Source organism: Helianthus annuus, chromosome 11 (genome assembly GCF_002127325.2).
Source record: "Helianthus annuus cultivar XRQ/B chromosome 11, HanXRQr2.0-SUNRISE, whole genome shotgun sequence".
Lineage (NCBI taxonomy): Eukaryota > Viridiplantae > Streptophyta > Magnoliopsida > Asterales > Asteraceae > Helianthus > Helianthus annuus.
The window spans coordinates 73,122,004-73,138,813 of NC_035443.2; the positions used below are offsets into that span (position 1 = coordinate 73,122,004).

A 16,810-nucleotide genomic window follows, 5' to 3' on the forward strand; every position below is an offset into this window, starting at 1 on the left:
CCCAAAGGAAAAAAAACCTACCCCCCCCCCCCACTCACCCACCCAAACTAAAAGCTAAAAACTAAACCATAAAGCTAAACTCCATAACTAAATGATAACAAAATTAGTCTACAAAATCAAAATTACTCTACAGGATCTTTTTACAAAATTACTCTACAAAAGATCAAAATTACTCTACATGATCATTTTACAAAATTACTCTACATGATCATTTTACAAAATTACTCTACAAGATCAAAATTATCCTACATGATCATTTGTAAAGTAATTTTGAATTGTATGTTGTTAGATAAACTTGCAGGGTAATTTTGATTCACTTGTAAAAGTAATTTTGATGCAGAGTAATTTTGATACACTTGTAAGGTAATTTTGATAATTACCCTACAAGGACAAAATTATTCTACAAGAACATTTTACAAAATTACTCTACTAAAGATCAAAATTACTCTACAGGTACATTTGTAGAGTAACTTTGATAGTTACTGATAATTACAAAAAATGTCACCGCGTTTTTTTGCCTTTTCCTTCAGTTCGTACGTTTTGTGCGTTAACTTTATTTGTATTTGATCTTTATCCTACTTATTTATACTACTATGTCTCTAATATTAAACTCCACCCACATATCCCACACTAAATACTTAAATTTAGACCGACTCTTTAACCATAGATAGGCATCCGCCTTTATAGCTTCCACCACATTGTTGCCAGATCTCAGATCTTAGGAAGCCATCAAACTCTTTCTCATTTCTTGCCATCCACACATGCCACATAGTTGATTGGAATACCACATTAATAACCTTCTTCCATTCTTTTGAGCCTTTTAAACCTTCGATGTACTATAATGCTTCTGAACTCGAAAGGAAACTTCTATTTACCGATAGCTTTAGCCAAGCAAGGATATTCCACCAGACAAACTTTGACATAGTACATAATACCATATGATCTACCGGTTCCTCATGCATACCACATCGCGAATAGAACTGATTATTCATATTAATACCTCGTTTCAACAGCTCCTGTTTAACTGGGATTCTTCCTAATGTCGCCTTCTACGTAAAATAATTTACCTTTGGTTCTAGAATTTCCATTCATCTTCAATGCCTTCATTCAAAGCCTTGATGACCGATTTCTAACTGCAACTACAAAAAAGGCCTCCATGTTTTTGGCTTTCCAACTCCAACTGTCTTCATCGTCTTTTAACTTTACATTATTTAGACCGGATAACAGTCTAGTCCATTGTATCCATTCTCTATCTTTCTTTTGGGGTTGGCCCAACTGATGTGCCATTGGATCTCATTTCCCACTTTCACCATACAGTCCACCACTTTTACCTGTTTGTTTTTTGCAATTTTATATAAATCAGGATATCGGTTCATAAAAGGACTTCCACCCAGAATTTTGCTTTTCTTCCATCCCTAGCTCTGCCACAATACTTTTTGTTATTGAAATCCTGGTACCAACATATTCTTTTTCTGTAGTAACTCTGTCTTTCCATGCGCTGGTGAATTTATTATTTATCGGAATACTTCTGTTACATCTCTTACTTTCGTGTATCGCTTTTGTAACTTTGACTCATAACAAGTTCGGATTTGTCTTGAATTTCCACCACCACTTCGCCATTAAAGCCAGGTTTGCGCTTCTTAAATCCCCAATACCCACCCCCCACATCTTCTTGGTCTCACCATGCTATCCAATGAATCTTATTTTTTCCTTTTTTTCTTCAACAAATAAAATCTCTTCTAATCGAATCAAGAGTTTTTATTACCCTTTTAGGAGCCACATACAGGGAAAAATAATAGTTTGGTATAGCCCCCATCACTGCTTTTTCTAACACAATCCTACCGGCGAACGAGAGGCATTTTGCCTTCCAAGCCGATAGTTTTGTATTGAATTTGCCTATCATGGGTTTCCAATGCTTTATTCTCTTCAAATTCGCTCCTATAGGTAAACCAAGGAACCCGAAAAGTAATGTCCCCTCTTACTTTTTAACATTTTAGCCATGCTTTCAATTTCATACTCTTCTACTCCCACTCCATACAAACATGCTTTGCTAAGATTAACTTTAACACCCTAACATAAATAAAAGCATCTTAATAAACAGTTAAGATTCTTAATATTTGTTTCGAACCATTCACCCATGAATATTACATCGTCCGCGTAGCATAAGTGTGAGATACAACCATCATTTGGAAGTTTAATGCCTTTGAAAACCCCTCTATAATTGCCTGATTCATAATGATATCCAAAGCTTCCAACGCTAAAATAAAAAGAAAAGGTAAGAGCGGGTCACCTTGTCTAAGCCCTCTTTGTAGTTTGAATTTCGGTGTGGGTGAACCATTCACCAATACCGATGCCAAACTAGACTTTAAACATGCGCTGATCCATTTCCTCCAAGTTAATGGAAAGTTCATTGTCTTGAGGTTTGATAATAGGAACTTCCAGTTAAGCGAGTCATAAGCTTTTTCAAAGTCGACTTTGAAAATAAACATTTTCTTATTACACTTCTTTGTCCAAGATATTATTTCACTAGTGATAATTGGTCCATAAAAATGGAGCGACCTTCAACAAACGCCATTTGTACCGGGGCCATAATGGACAGCAAAACGGGTTTGATTCTAGTAGCAAGGATTTTTTCTCACTTTATAAAGTACGCTAATAAGGGAGATAGGGCGAAATTCGTTTATCTTCTTTGGATCGCAGACCTTTGGGATTAGTGTTATAAAAGATGCATTACATCCTTTGTCGATATATGCTCTTCCTTATGTAGTTTATTGCCTTGCTAATTTATTTATATGTTATTCAATTAGTTTGTTAGTTTGGTTAATCCAAATAAAGAAATATATTAAGGTATTTTAACATTTATGGGTGGGATGCGTAATTATTTCCTCGTCTCATCAGTTTAAGATATTTGAACATTGGCATTATGTGAGAATTGTATATGCAGATCATCGAGTTTAAAATTGTAATCTACTTGGTTTGCCTGTTATATTTGTACTTAAAATTATGTTACCTTCTATATAGTTTTGATGGAAGATGAAAGTAGATTTAAGAAAGTTCTAAAGTTCTAGAGAGTATCATGTAATAGGTATGATTATGATTGTTGGGAGGTTTTTCAAAAATGCATGTATTATGATTAGGATACACAAATCCTCTTGAACTTTCAAGAGATTGTTTTATGTTTTCAAAAACGCTAAATTCGTTCTTCGAGGGGTAAATTTGTGTATCTGTGTAAATTAGGGTTGCTTGTGGTGCGTTACATACACACACCATGCGCATACACGGAATTCATAAGGCATAACTTTATATTTAGGTCTTCTTATACCATGTGTAGTGGTTTAGCTCAATAATGCCTCTACCATATGGTGTTTTGTGACACATGCCAGTCCAGTCAGCATGGGGCATTATTGGGGGTTATTGCAAAAGTGTCGTAGTGGGAATAATGCCCAATAACGCCCCTTCTAATCATTAAAAAGGATTAAAAAAAATGACCATTACACTTGGACCACTCCCATTGGCCAGTCAAACATCTCATGGTCACATGCAAGTTGTTTTGGGCGTTTTTAATAAAACGCTGGTTAACTTTTTTTTCAAAAAAAACGCCATATAATGCCCTATGTAATGGGGGTCCGGCGCTTTTGGACGTTTTTTTTCAAAAATTTTTTTAAAAATACCGCCCCACTACAGGTGGTCTTATCCATCAATTGAATCTACACTCCAAAATTATAAAGTTTGATGTTGTGTGTGTTCAAGTTTCACCCATCTTACTTATTTTACATATTGTTATACATCTTAAACAGTGACGGATCTTGCCCGTTGAACGTACCAGGGCCGAAAGACACGGGCACTAAAAAAAGCCCGAGCAAGCCCGGGCCAAACATAGTATATATAAAAAATTTCGATCGAAACGCGGAAAATTAGCACTACGGCCGAAAAACTTGCTCCGGCCGTGGCCAGAGCCCTATTAAGATCCGCCCATGATCTTAAAGGACAAAGTCGGTGGGTTTCCACCGGCTTTGCTCCTCCCCTTAAAGTTTCATAAACTTGCAATGTAAGCCCCTTACTTTTAATAACCTCAAAGTTTTAGAAATAATAATTTTAGTCCATATACTGCTATTTTATTTTACGAGTTTTGTAAATTAATTTTTTAGATTTCTAATATTTCAACTTTACCCTTATATCATATATAATATACGTTTTTAACCTATTATTTTCTTCAATAACTTTCGTTCACTAATTTCGTTTTTAAAGAACTAATTTGTCGCTAATATCCTTGAGTTTCTAAGAGTCAAGTTTACCCCTTTCGTTCATTTACTTTAAAAAAATAATATTTTTATTTACGTGTCGGTATTAATTCGAGTTGGTTTACGTTTAGACGTAAACGTCTTTAGCTTCTAAGTTTCGAGCTTACCCCTTTTGTTCCTTTAGTTTTTAATATTCTTTATGTACGTGTTGGTATAAATTCGAGTTGGTTTATGTTAGATGTAAATCTTTTTTTGGAAACGAGTCAACTCAAATATAATATGTTTCCGTATTTATTTTATGTACGCAATTGGTGTACGTTTTGACGTAAATTTTGTTCCAGCCCAAGCGGGCTGAAATATAATACGTTATCATTTGACGGTATATACTCGAGTTACTCTATGTTTCAACCTCATGCGACGCAAGACACGTAAAATTACAATTATATTATTATTATATATCAATGCTAAAGACCAAAGTTGTTGACGTTTACACCTCTCAACTTTGGTTCTTTCACTTTACAAAACACTTATGGTTACCATTAATGTGAATGTGTTTTCTTTTTTCCTTTTGTGATTTCTATTCACGCTTTATGTTTCTTTGGTGCGTTACATTATAACTTTATGACATAAATCCGATTTATATTACGTTTTGATTCAACCGCAATACTTATATAGGTTACACGGGGTTGAACCGAGTACGTTGAAACATATGTTTTCATATGCTTAACACATGATATAACGCTTGGATAATCTATTTGATATTTGCAAGGGACCGCGGCGAATCGCCCGCGGATCATATTACTAGTTTTAGCATATTAGTCAGCATTTTAGCATCATGTATTACATAAAAACAAGTGGCAAAAGATATAGGTACAGAATATATGTATAAAGTGTCAACCTTTTCTCACACGAAACCATGAAACAACAATGAACAATATAATGAAACAATTTAACAATGACTATTATAAGAAGCATGCAATCCTCAACAAATATTTCACTTCAGAACCTCAAATAAAAACAGAAGCATCATTTAGCTATGTTCTAACAAACACAAAATCTTAAATAGCCAAACGGTCGTTCGACGGAGGTTTAATAAGAAAACGAATTTAAAAAAAAAAAGAAATTTTAAGTAGGAAAGTCAGTAAAGTATGTATGTATGTATTTGGTAGTTTTAAGTATCATGGGTAGGAGGGGCCCCAGCTAGCCATCCCCACACACCTCCTGAAGTTTGTTTTTGCTTTGCTAAAGCTTCTTCAGAAGCAGCCTTCTGTCTTTGCAGGATTTCTACTTCTTTCTGTAAGCTGTCCATTGTTTGTACCTTTTGTCTTAGCTCTGCAACATCCACCTGTTCATTTTCATTTCATATATATTATTTATCAATATCAATTCAATTAAATAAAAGAAAAAAAAAAACAAATGCTAGCGGGTCAACCCAACCCAACCTGACCTGTTTCAACCCGAATCCATTCTGACCCGTTACCAACCTGACCTGTTTTGACCCGAAACCCAACCTGAGCTGTTTTGACCCGAACCCATTCTGACCCGTTATCCAACCTGACCTGTTTTGACCCGAACCCATTCTGACCTGTTATCCAACCCATCTATTTCGACGGGCTATAGATGTAGCACAATACAAAAACAGAAGTTACCTCTAGCTTAAAACATCTAGACTGCTCTGCTGCAAGCTGACCGCGCACAGACTGGAGTTCCTGCAGGATTGTAAAATTTGCAAATGAAGTTATACTTTAGCATCCATGAATATATTTACTTTAAAGGCGGCTAAACATCTATAAGCCAGTTTGCATTTCTAAACTTCTTGTTTCTAGCTTCTAGGATTGATTAGAATTGTGATTATTCTTGTTTCTCCAATTACATTTACGATGAGGAAGAGTAAATGTTAGGATCAGAGTACTTAAATTAAGAGAATAAATTAATTGTTTGCATAAATAATAAACCACACGTCCAATATAATGACTTAGGGGCTGTTTGACAAGTTTTGAATGGGTAACTGCTGAACCAGCAAGAGGTCTAAACCATTAAGTGCTGAACCATTCAGAGCCAGTATAATGCTTAGCCGTTCAAAGGCAAATGTCTGACCAATTCAGATAAGAGGTCTTAACCATTCAAACTCAGTATAATGCTTAACCACTGAGAGGCAAATGTCTGAATCATTCAGAAATCTGCTCGCGAAACAAACAGTCTGAACCATTAAGTACTGAACTAGTAAAAGGTCTGAACCATTGAGAGCCTCATTAAGAGCTAAACAAACAGAACCTTATTCTTGAATTAAACTAGGAAGAGCAACTTTTAGAACCAACCTATTAATTATTTCATGTTATTTGCTCTTTTTCCATTAAATATATTATTACAAGAATAATCCATATCTTGGTGTATAGGTTATATGCATTAGATATACACGTTGGGTGACTTTCAACTTGATCGAGAAATTTACATGTTCCCCTTTTGATTTGGCCATCTGAGGTAAAAACATAACCCAGATCGACCAACCATAAGCAAACGGGTCGAAAATGCTACCTCATATTAACAAAGTGCAGCCGTAGGAAGAAGCATATGCTTTCTTTTGGACCTTAAAGCTCAAAGGACTTGAACAAGTTCATTTTCAAAAACAACAGAAATACATTACCTTGTATAAGTCTGCGTTCTTGGATTCAGCTTCTATCAGTTCTTGCTTTAACTGAAGTGATTGTGATTTTTCATTGTTGAGAGCTGATTCCAGTTCTTCCTTTTCTGCCTTAAGAACAGCTATGGAACGCTCACTTACTTCATTAATTTCTATTATCTGCATGTACGTAAACATATTAACACAATGCAATATACTTTACAGTACAGATCACATAGTAAAACAACTGGAGTTACCTGCGGCTCGTTATTGTCCATACTGATTTCTCTAACTTTTGCTTCTTGACCAGCTTCAAACTCTACATCGACATCTCTGGTGCCGTTTGTTGCATTTTGTACGCCAGAACCGCTACCAAGGGCAGGGGTTCCCGACTTAGTTGCTTGCAAGGTTGATTTATGGCTGGGTTTGAGTAAGTTGACCTAGTCAACACCAAAACCAAACTAAGAAACGAAACCTCTGGATGCAACATGCAAATAAGAGAGAGACTCAATTTTTACCTCGTTGTTGTATTTACCATTGTACCCTCCAAAAGAAACTAGAACGTCTTCACCGTTGTAGGAGCTTAACACCAAACTCAACCCCTGCATGCAGAGAAAATTAGGTAGCAATATGGGCGGGTTGGGTAATGGACTAACGGATCAAACAAATTCGAGTTAAAACAGGTCATTTATTAGTACAAGTAGAAACGGGCTGGATGCAAACCTTTCTTTCCATTTTCGAAAGTCTTTATAAATAATTATTGTGTTACTTACTATTACAATAATAAGCTAAATCTTTGAATAAAATGATTTAGGATGTTGTATACACTAATAAATAGATTTAGGGCTCCTCTCAACCCGTTCGACCCATTCAAACCATTCCCTTTGTAACTAAACTTGTATGATTTGACGGTTTGAGATGTAACACAACCTGAATAAACCCATTGGAAAATTACTAGACCTCCTAGATATAAACTTCTGATTCTAAAAAAAAACAAAATTATTCTTTAACAGACCCGTTCATAAGTCAACAGGTCAAAACTGTCACCTCAAAAAAAAATACTTATGCTTGTAAAGCAGATACCTCACTAGCAAGAGGAACACGCCCTTGAACAGTTGTTACAACTGACCAAGATAAAGTAGACATGTTAAGGACAACTGTTTCTGAAACTCCTGCAAAACAAAAAAGAAGCAATTATGGGTGGGTTCGGTAACGGGTCAAAATAGTTATTTTTGGTGGGAGTCAAAACAGGTCAACTTTGGTAAACACTTTTTGTCCAAATTTATGTTTTTATAGTGTGTTGAATGTACATACCACTCTTGTTATCTCCACCACCAACAATGAACCAACTCTCTCCAACGGTTACACCAGCATGACCAGCTCGTGGACTCGGTATCTCTCCTTGTTGACTTGGTCTTGACCATTCCATCTGAACAAAATAACAGTAATGATATATAAATCCACATAAACCAAGTTAAGAGTAATATCAACGTATATGATTAATTATTATCTCACAGTTTTCAAATCAAGAACATGAAGATCATTGAAACAAGTTGCATGTGTGCCACCGCCAAATATAAGAAGATAACGCTCTGCATGTACTGCAGCAGCATGGTCAGACCGTGGCGCAGGTGACACACCTCTGCACGAATACGAAAACATATCTAAAATTATTTGCTAAGCGGGTTGACTTTTTTAATTCCTAAAGCACAAATGAATGGATACGAGACTGATGGAATAAAGAAGTTACATTGTGTCCATTTCATCCCAAGTCATGGTTTCTAAGTCTAAAATGTGGAGATCATTCAAGAGAGTCCTGTTTCCATCTTGACCACCGAAAATGACTAAGTTGGTCCCCACAAGTGTAACCGATTGACCTCCACGTGATACCTGCAATAGCGTAACGAAACAAAAAAATATGTTTAAAGTCTGTTGATAACCATTGGTGTCTAGACACTAAAACTCATGATCTAGATCGGGATAAGCGGGATAAGAGAACAAATTAGAAAGTAGGAAAAAGAACAATATGCAATATGTAAAGAATGAATACCGGTGGTTTTCCGTAGGTCTTCATGGTTGACCAAGTATACGTCTGCAAATCAAATGCCTTCACTGCAAGAAGTAGAAGATATGAAAATATATATATATGTTTGTTACATGTAACAAGTGCAGCTAAAAGTGTAAACTTATAAAAAAAGGAATAGATGCGAACGAAGTTCTAAAATGAAAACAGAGATGGAGTTCAAACAAACCATTAACAACTTCGGAAGCATCCTTTGAATGTCCTGCGATTGATATAAGCTTATTTCCTTCCCACGGTATCTACACATGGTATATCTTGTCATATTAGACGACAAAATAGTCAAAAAAATCACATGTGACAATTTGATGCTCAGGTTCACAGTTTATATTCTACTGAAAAATCAGATTGCAATACTGACCAAAGAATGCCCGGCACAAGGAATTACTCTTACTGGATCCTCCGAATTTGCTTTGACTTCGACCGTTGACCATGTCCAATTTCGTAAATCAAGTGTCTGCAAGAAATAGTGTAGACAGAATTAGTGGTAAATAAAAAACTTTGACGATACATATTATATCCATAGTTGTCGATAGCGAATAGCGACAAGGCACCTATAGGCTACGTAGCGAATAGCGACGGCTATTTTATAAATAGCGATTACACTAGAAAAAGAGCTTTGAAAATTTTTATATGTATATTACATCAAAATACCCTTGTATATCTAATTGATATTAACATCAAAAAAAAAAAAAACCTAACTGTCGCTAAGTTCGCTATTGATCGCTAAGACCCATATAGCGACACTTGGTCGCATGGCTACATAGCGCGCTATAGCGGTTGCTATAGCCACTATTAACAACTATGATTATATCCCATACCTGAAGATCATTTAGGTAACGTCCATTATGGTTTCCACCAAATATATACATTTTATCGTCAACAACAGCTGCCGCATGCTGTTAATTGAAAAAAAAAACAGTATCAGAAAAAAAGGTACATTTAGAATGTTAGATAAAAGAAACAATAAAGTTTTATAAAAGAACAGAAGCAAAATAATACCTCGTATCGGGGCTTTGGACGTGGGCCAGAAATCGGAGGTGCGACCCATTGGTCATACACGCTAACAGAACCAACTCCCTCCACCATAACATCTTTATCCACAGAATTCCCGTTCTCAGTTGGGATAGTTTTCATTTCAGGCAAAGTGATTTCGTTCTTAGTGGCTAACTCCACCTTTAAATTATGCTACACCAGACGCATAATATTCCAGTTTAGATTCTCGTTGACCGTATAAACAAAACACGTGTTATACTACAATCAAGATGGATAAAGAAACGCTGAACATTTTGAACACTCACATTCATCTCTACATCTACAACAGGGTCTGAAATAAAGTTGGATGCCCTTGAATACCATCCTGGATCTTCTTCCTACTCAAGGGATAAACAAAGACCGATTATTTAAGATTTTATATCAAAATACTCCAAATTTAAAAAAAAAAAAAAAGACGAGATGAAGTATACCTCTAATATTTTTACAAAGAGGCGCATTGCTTCAATGGAAGCCATGTTTCCAAGACCATTCCAACTTTAATAAATAAAAGGTAAAAAGTTACTATTCAAGCAGAGGCCCCACGAAAGCAGTTAACAAGTAAATATGTTCAATTAATCGATCTGGGATAGTATGCAAACGAAGAACAAGCAGCAAGTGACACAAGTCTTGATTTTTTTTTTTTTTTGTTTGTGAATAAAATTCAGATTGCATATGCATTCTGTAGCTTAAATAAACAAACCTTGTCCATTTGCTTTGTTCCACCGGACTCCAACCTCTCGGTTTTGGTAAGGTACAAGGTCCAACAGTTGCCTGATTTGAAACAAAATTCCCTTTATCAAACCACCAGTCTAAGAACAAAATTTGATTATTAAAAGAAAGGCTGGTAATATAAATATATACACACACATAAAGGCACACACAAAAACAGATATCGCACACACATATACACACAGTCATACATATATTCAATATCGACTCTATTTGACTCGATTTGAGCTCAAGTATTAAAATACTCAACCTAGAAAACTCTTGACATGTATATTACTATATTTACATAATTACCCCTACTGTACAGACTAAAGTCCCATAACAGTTATTAAACAAACTTTTCTCACGACTCAAACCACCTTGGGGGCACTTCTTACTGCATCATCATCATCATCATACTCGGTAAATCCCACCAATAGCAAAGCTAAGGTAGGGTCTGAGGAGGGTAAGATGTAGACAGCCTTACCTCTACCCCGTAGGAATAGAGAGCTTGCTTCCAGTGAGACCCCCGGCTCGATGGTAGTTTTGTATCAAGCCTTGGACATAAGGCACATAACACTCGGCAATTAAGACAAAGACCAATTAGTGCATGTACTCCCTTGTCTTTCGGCTATCAACGCCACCACATGATGCATGATTAACCACCCCCCCTCTTTTAACATTATTTTCACGAAAATAGTAAATTAACGTTAAAATTAGTGCACTTTCCATTTTATGCAAATATGTCAAATGTCCTTTGGTAAATTGTAAATGCATTAGTTTCGGTTTAACTTTTCCATTTAGGTTTAGTCGTATTGTGTTAATAGTGGTTTAAGATTGTCATACTCGTTACGATCACAGTATGTATGTTAAAAAAGAGTTTTCGTGTACAACTACATTATTGGTATTTGAAAAATAATCTATTATTTGAAAAATAATCTATTATTTTTTTCTCAATCTCTACACAACTAGATTATTCATAACAAAAATGCACAATGGGATACACATGGACTCAATGAATCGACAATTTGCATAACATACTACCTTGGTTTTAAAAAGCGCGCCTGAGGCGCGCTTAAGCACGAGGCGTAACAAGGCGCACACCCTGGGGCATTTTCGCTTAGCGCCTAGAGTAATTACAAGAAGCGCCAAAAAGACGCGCTTTTTTGGGATTTTCCTGGGCTTTTTGGCCTGAGGCGCGCCCCCTCTCGTACCCGAGGCGTTTTTATGCATCCAACTATTGTACCTTCGGTTTTTTGGCTTGTACATGCAGCTAAAATCATACAAAAACCTTACTTATAGCTATATTTTTAGTAGGGAAAGCTAAAAACCTATGGGATATATAAAAATACATATAATTAGCTTGCGCCTCTGGTACGAAAAGCCCACTGCTTTTGCACTTTGCGCTTTGCGCCTCAGTTTTAGACCTCATCGCTTTTGAGTGCCTCACGCTTTTTAAAACCAAGCATAATACAAAAAGAAAATAGAATTCACTAAAAGGATCAAATCACAACAAGGCTTGAGGAACAAAACAATAATCATAGAAAAGCTTCATCTCTCGGTTGGAAGCTACTTTTAGTGTGGGCAGTACAGTAGAGTTATTGGCAGTTATAGCGCATCTTTGCTCCTAAAATAGTTGAAGCAACTTCAAGAATTATATAGGTGAGAGGGTCTTCATGGAGTGAAAGGAAAGAACAAAGCATGATCTCTTTGTCTTGCATTGATATTTCATGCATTTTATTCATGAAACTGAACATAATAATATCCATTTCCCACTTTTATGCATATTAGAAAGAGAATAACCCAACCGTTAGGCACTTTTAAATATAGATCCTCGAGTAGGGCTCAAAAGAATTGATTGATTCATCAAACTTGAAACTGAAGGCGCGGTGAAGCTCGAGTTGAGTTTCATATTTCAAGGGTAGGTGGAAGGTTTTCAACTCAACTTGGCTCAGTTAGACCTTAATGTATGCTCGGTACATGAGAATCTGAAAGTGTATGCTTTGTTTTTGTTGTTCTAAGTAGGAAAGATGACGGCGTGTTATAAGAAAGAGTAAAGTGGTGAAGGAAAAAAGAGTTTCTGTGAACGAGACTAGAAAATGCATAGCTTATAGCCAAATACTCGCTTATCTCTACATGTATGTATTCTACGTGCTAGTAGTAAATACTATGTACATCAATAGGTAGATTGATTTGCATAGTGAAATACACATGCTAATATCAAACAACTAACCACAAGCTAAAAAGGGGGTGCAAAAACAATTTCAGAAAAATATATGATAGATAAAATGTTCATACCTAGTAATCTAGTTGAGTATGTTGATCACTAAAGGGTGAAAAACACATTTAATGCAAAAAGAACTTTTATTACGTTACATACGACATTTATACATTGGATCATCAAAATAGAAGTAAGCAAATGTCATCATCTAAAAACCCAGAAAAAAAAAATCAAACATTCATGCACTCGGACGAATCTCATATCTGTTCTGACGAGTGATGCACATGTCATCTGGTAGTCGTCAACCAAGCGCATAGTAAGGTAGGACCATAACAACCTCCCATCGCTTCTACTCTACTCCTCTTTAGGCCATTGTCTAGCCCAACAAATCAATCTTAATTACATAAACCGACAACCATTGCTTTCCAACCCATACTAATGAAGCACCCACTTAAAACAACATAAGCCATACACACTGGAGCCACGAACCCATAGTTATTAACCTTTCTACCGAAACGGAAAATATTTAAACTTGGGCTACAACAAATTCAACTCGACTTTATGAGCCCATTCCTTCCATACTTGAGGATCTATTGATATTTTGGTTTAAAAAAGCGCGAAGCGCACAAAAGCGACAAGGTCTAAATTCAAAGCGCAAATCGCAAAAGCAGAGGGCTTTTCGTACGCGAGGCGCCAGGTGCTTATATATTTTTTTTATATATACCCAATAGGCTTTTAGCATCCCTTACCCAAAGTCATCATCATCATCATACTCAGTAAATCCCACCAATAGCAAAGCAAAGGTAGAGTCTGAGGAGGGTAAGATGTAGACAGCCTTACCTCCACCCCGTAGGAATAGAGAGACCGCTTCCAGTAGACAGCCTTACCTCTACCCCGTAGCATCCCTTACCCAAAGTATAGTTATAAATAAGGTTTATTTATATATGATTTATAAATCACTTAAATGTACAACCATTTTAGCAACATGTATAACACTTTAAAGCACAAAAACTCCTTCTGTACAAAAAGTGCGCCTCAGTGGGAAATTTTTTTCCAAAAAAGCTCGCTTTTTGTACAGAGCTCGCCTTATGTCACACAACGCGCAGCTCTTTGCGCTTAAGGCGCGCTTTTTTAAACCAAGGTTGATATGACACTTGGCCTATGTGTCCATTCAAACCGACACACATTTCACCCACCTCCCACAAGATCTCAATCTCTAATTCCTATAGTCAACTATTAGCACTATGTTACTACAACTCGCGTTTGTGTTTTCATCTCTAAATGTAGTCATTTCTCATCTCCCTTATTTGTAAAAACTTTGAAATTCACCCAAAAAATAGATAATCCATCAATCATATAATCAACAACTAGAGGCATGATATTGCATGTCTTAAATTTCCAAAATAAAAAGAACAAATCTTTATCATAATAGTACTAAGTTTAACATCAAAAACCAATAATCCCCTTTCTCTTGAAGAGGGTTTTATAACTAATGCAAGCACAATTCCACTATTATGGTGGATCTATCATTTCACCTCAAATTGCAAAACTATAAGAATCATAATTCATAAACCACTTTAAACCAGACATCACAAAGCATAATTTAAAAACCCCAGCTGTTATAAGACCAATTGAGTAAAAGTAATCAATGGTAACAAACAAACAAAGAAAAGGGTATGAAAATAAAAACCTGCTGATAAAGGGCATAAAGCAAGAGAGCGACGTCGTTGGAGAATTTGGATGTAACCCCTTTGGAAGACGAATTGGGGGAGCCACCGAATCCCGCGTAAGCAGCGGCAGCGAAGAAGCGATCTGGGTATGCGAGGCCAGAGCTCGCTCTCGCCATCGCCATTTTTCTTGATTGTTGATCGGATTAGATCAGATCAGATCGAATCAGATCGATGAGGAAGATGAAACCCTGAAGATGTTAGATGTAATTTGAAACAGTGATTTGAGAATGAAGTGAGATTTGAACATAGGATTTGGGGCGAAGATGGTAAGCTCAGAAAAAAATATTATTATTGTTGTTGCACTCAGTTTATTGCAAAATTATTAATTATTAATTATTAATATAATTTTTTTTTTGAACGGCTAACTGCTTTCCACGTGTAAACCCACCCTTTCGGAGCTATGTCCAAAGGCCGACTACTCGACCACCGCTAGAAAGCGTAGCACACCCCTGATGCGCGGAAACCCCGTGGAATAGGTAAAACCGCGCCCCCCCTTGGACTCGAACCCGGGTAAAACCCCGGGCCAAGCCTTCACCGAGATGTCCAAATACCCAGCCTCAGCCAGGGATCGAACCGGTGTCTCCTAAGAAGACAGCCGGCTTCCCCACCAACTGAGCTGGGATAAGTGGACAATTATTAATATAATTAATTAAGGGTCCTAATATTAACACATGGGGAAAACTTATTTACACATGGTGTATACGGCACGTATACACCATGTGTAAATATTTTGCCTGGTCGTATACAATGTATAATACGAACGCGTATACGAGCCGTATACTGTTATACGGTCCGTATTCTTCGAAAATTAGATTTTTCTCAAAGTATTTAAGGGATTTAAGGTGTCAATCACACGAGATATTTTACAGTCGTGAGGTGCTCAAAACTTTCTAAAAGTAGAAAAAAATAAAACATTAACAAGTAACAAAGATTGAAGAACAAAAAAACGTGTCGTATGACTATAATAAAATGGAAGTTATCAACGCGGGATTGCGGGCATGGTGTTATTCTTTATTTAATATTTACAGAATAAAAGGAAGGGTGATACATTTGATGAGAGTTGTAAGGAGTCTGAGTCTTCGGTTTCATCGGCCTGTACCGAAGAAACCAAATTCGCAACAATGAGTCTGAGTCCATTGTTGTTCGTGAATGTTTCGAATCATCATAGAAGACGTGTCGGGTTCTTCTGCTAGTGGTCGGGCTTCCAATGCTCACACAGGGTGATAAACAACGCTGATATGAACACAAACCAACTTCTTTATCTTGAGTTGTCGGGAAAACTTTTCCTCAGGGGAGGGTGAGTAGTATGAGTCTGAGTCCATTGTGGTTCGTGAATGTTTCAAATCATCATAGAAGACTATCAGGATTTTGTTGGTTTGTTTCCAGGTAGGGTTTAGAATGTTTGAAGTATTCTTGGTTCAATACCAACTCTTCAGAAAGACAAGAATACAACGTTCATGTATCACAAGGAATGACCGATCTAAGGCAGAGAACCTGATTCAGACACACAAATTCATCACCGGTTTCTACAGCACAAGCACATACACAGTTAGGGTTTTGAATGTTTGAACTATTCGGATTTTGTTGGTTTGTCGGGTTCTATAACTACAATCCTTCCAACATTATTGAAAATTAACGTAAACACCGCATTCGAAGATTCTTGCATTGGATACAATTTGTTGGAAGAACCCGACACATCTTCTGCTAGTTACTCTTTTCTTCGATTTCAACAAATCTTTCAAGGTCTTAAGTGATGGACAATTGGTTAAAAGATGTAGAAGAGTTTGTGTAGAGATCTTTACATAAATCAAGCATGGTTTCTCGACAAATGAAGTATTATCTAACAAAACTCAAAACAATTGTAATCTTCCCAGTAATCATCCATAACAAGGGTGAGCTCGTGTATTGGACCCTGGCGCAGCAACAAAACTTGGTGTAAATCATTCATGTCCATGTTTTTCCTTGTACTTGCTACGTCAGATGTTAGCTCGGAAGTTCTATTACACAAAGTAAACCGAAGGCTTGGAATATTGGTCCGCTTGTACCTCCATTCCCTAGAGAAAATACTTGTCCTTGCTGCCTCTTCGGTTGGTAAAAGACATAGGATGGTTTCTAATACAGCCTCTTTTAGAGAAGCGTAGGGATTCAAGGGTTTATGAGTCAAAATTAACATTC

At 36.6% G+C, this 16,810-nt stretch overlaps 1 protein-coding gene across 1 annotated transcript; it reads right to left on the minus strand.

Annotated features, from left to right (window-relative positions):
* Positions 1–5,178: 5,178 nt before the first annotated feature.
* LOC110890456 (acyl-CoA-binding domain-containing protein 4) lies at positions 5,179–14,948 on the minus strand. The gene is made up of 18 exons (XM_022138063.2): positions 14,596–14,948; positions 10,677–10,747; positions 10,408–10,471; positions 10,243–10,314; positions 9,944–10,129; positions 9,763–9,840; positions 9,303–9,398; positions 9,114–9,183; positions 8,912–8,973; positions 8,612–8,751; positions 8,377–8,503; positions 8,176–8,290; positions 7,945–8,033; positions 7,380–7,463; positions 7,119–7,301; positions 6,886–7,041; positions 5,891–5,950; positions 5,179–5,586 (listed from the first exon to the last, which is right to left on the minus strand). Exons 1-18 carry the CDS (start codon positions 14,755–14,757, stop codon positions 5,413–5,415), a joined length of 1,989 nt encoding a protein of 662 aa, XP_021993755.1. The 5' UTR covers positions 14,758–14,948; the 3' UTR covers positions 5,179–5,412.
* Between the last annotated feature and the right edge of the window lie 1,862 nt (positions 14,949–16,810).

Coding starts and splice junctions, on each gene's coding strand:
- LOC110890456 (XM_022138063.2), bottom strand. CDS start 14,757: ATGGCGATGGCGAGAGCGAGCTCTGGCCTCGCATACCCAGATCGCTTC. Junction 8,291..8,376: donor ATGTTCTTGATTTGAAAACT/GTGAGATAATAA, acceptor TATTTTGTTCAG/ATGGAATGGTCAAGACCAAG. Junction 5,951..6,885: donor AGAACGCAGACTTATACAAG/GTAATGTATTTC, acceptor ACAATCCTGCAG/GAACTCCAGTCTGTGCGCGG.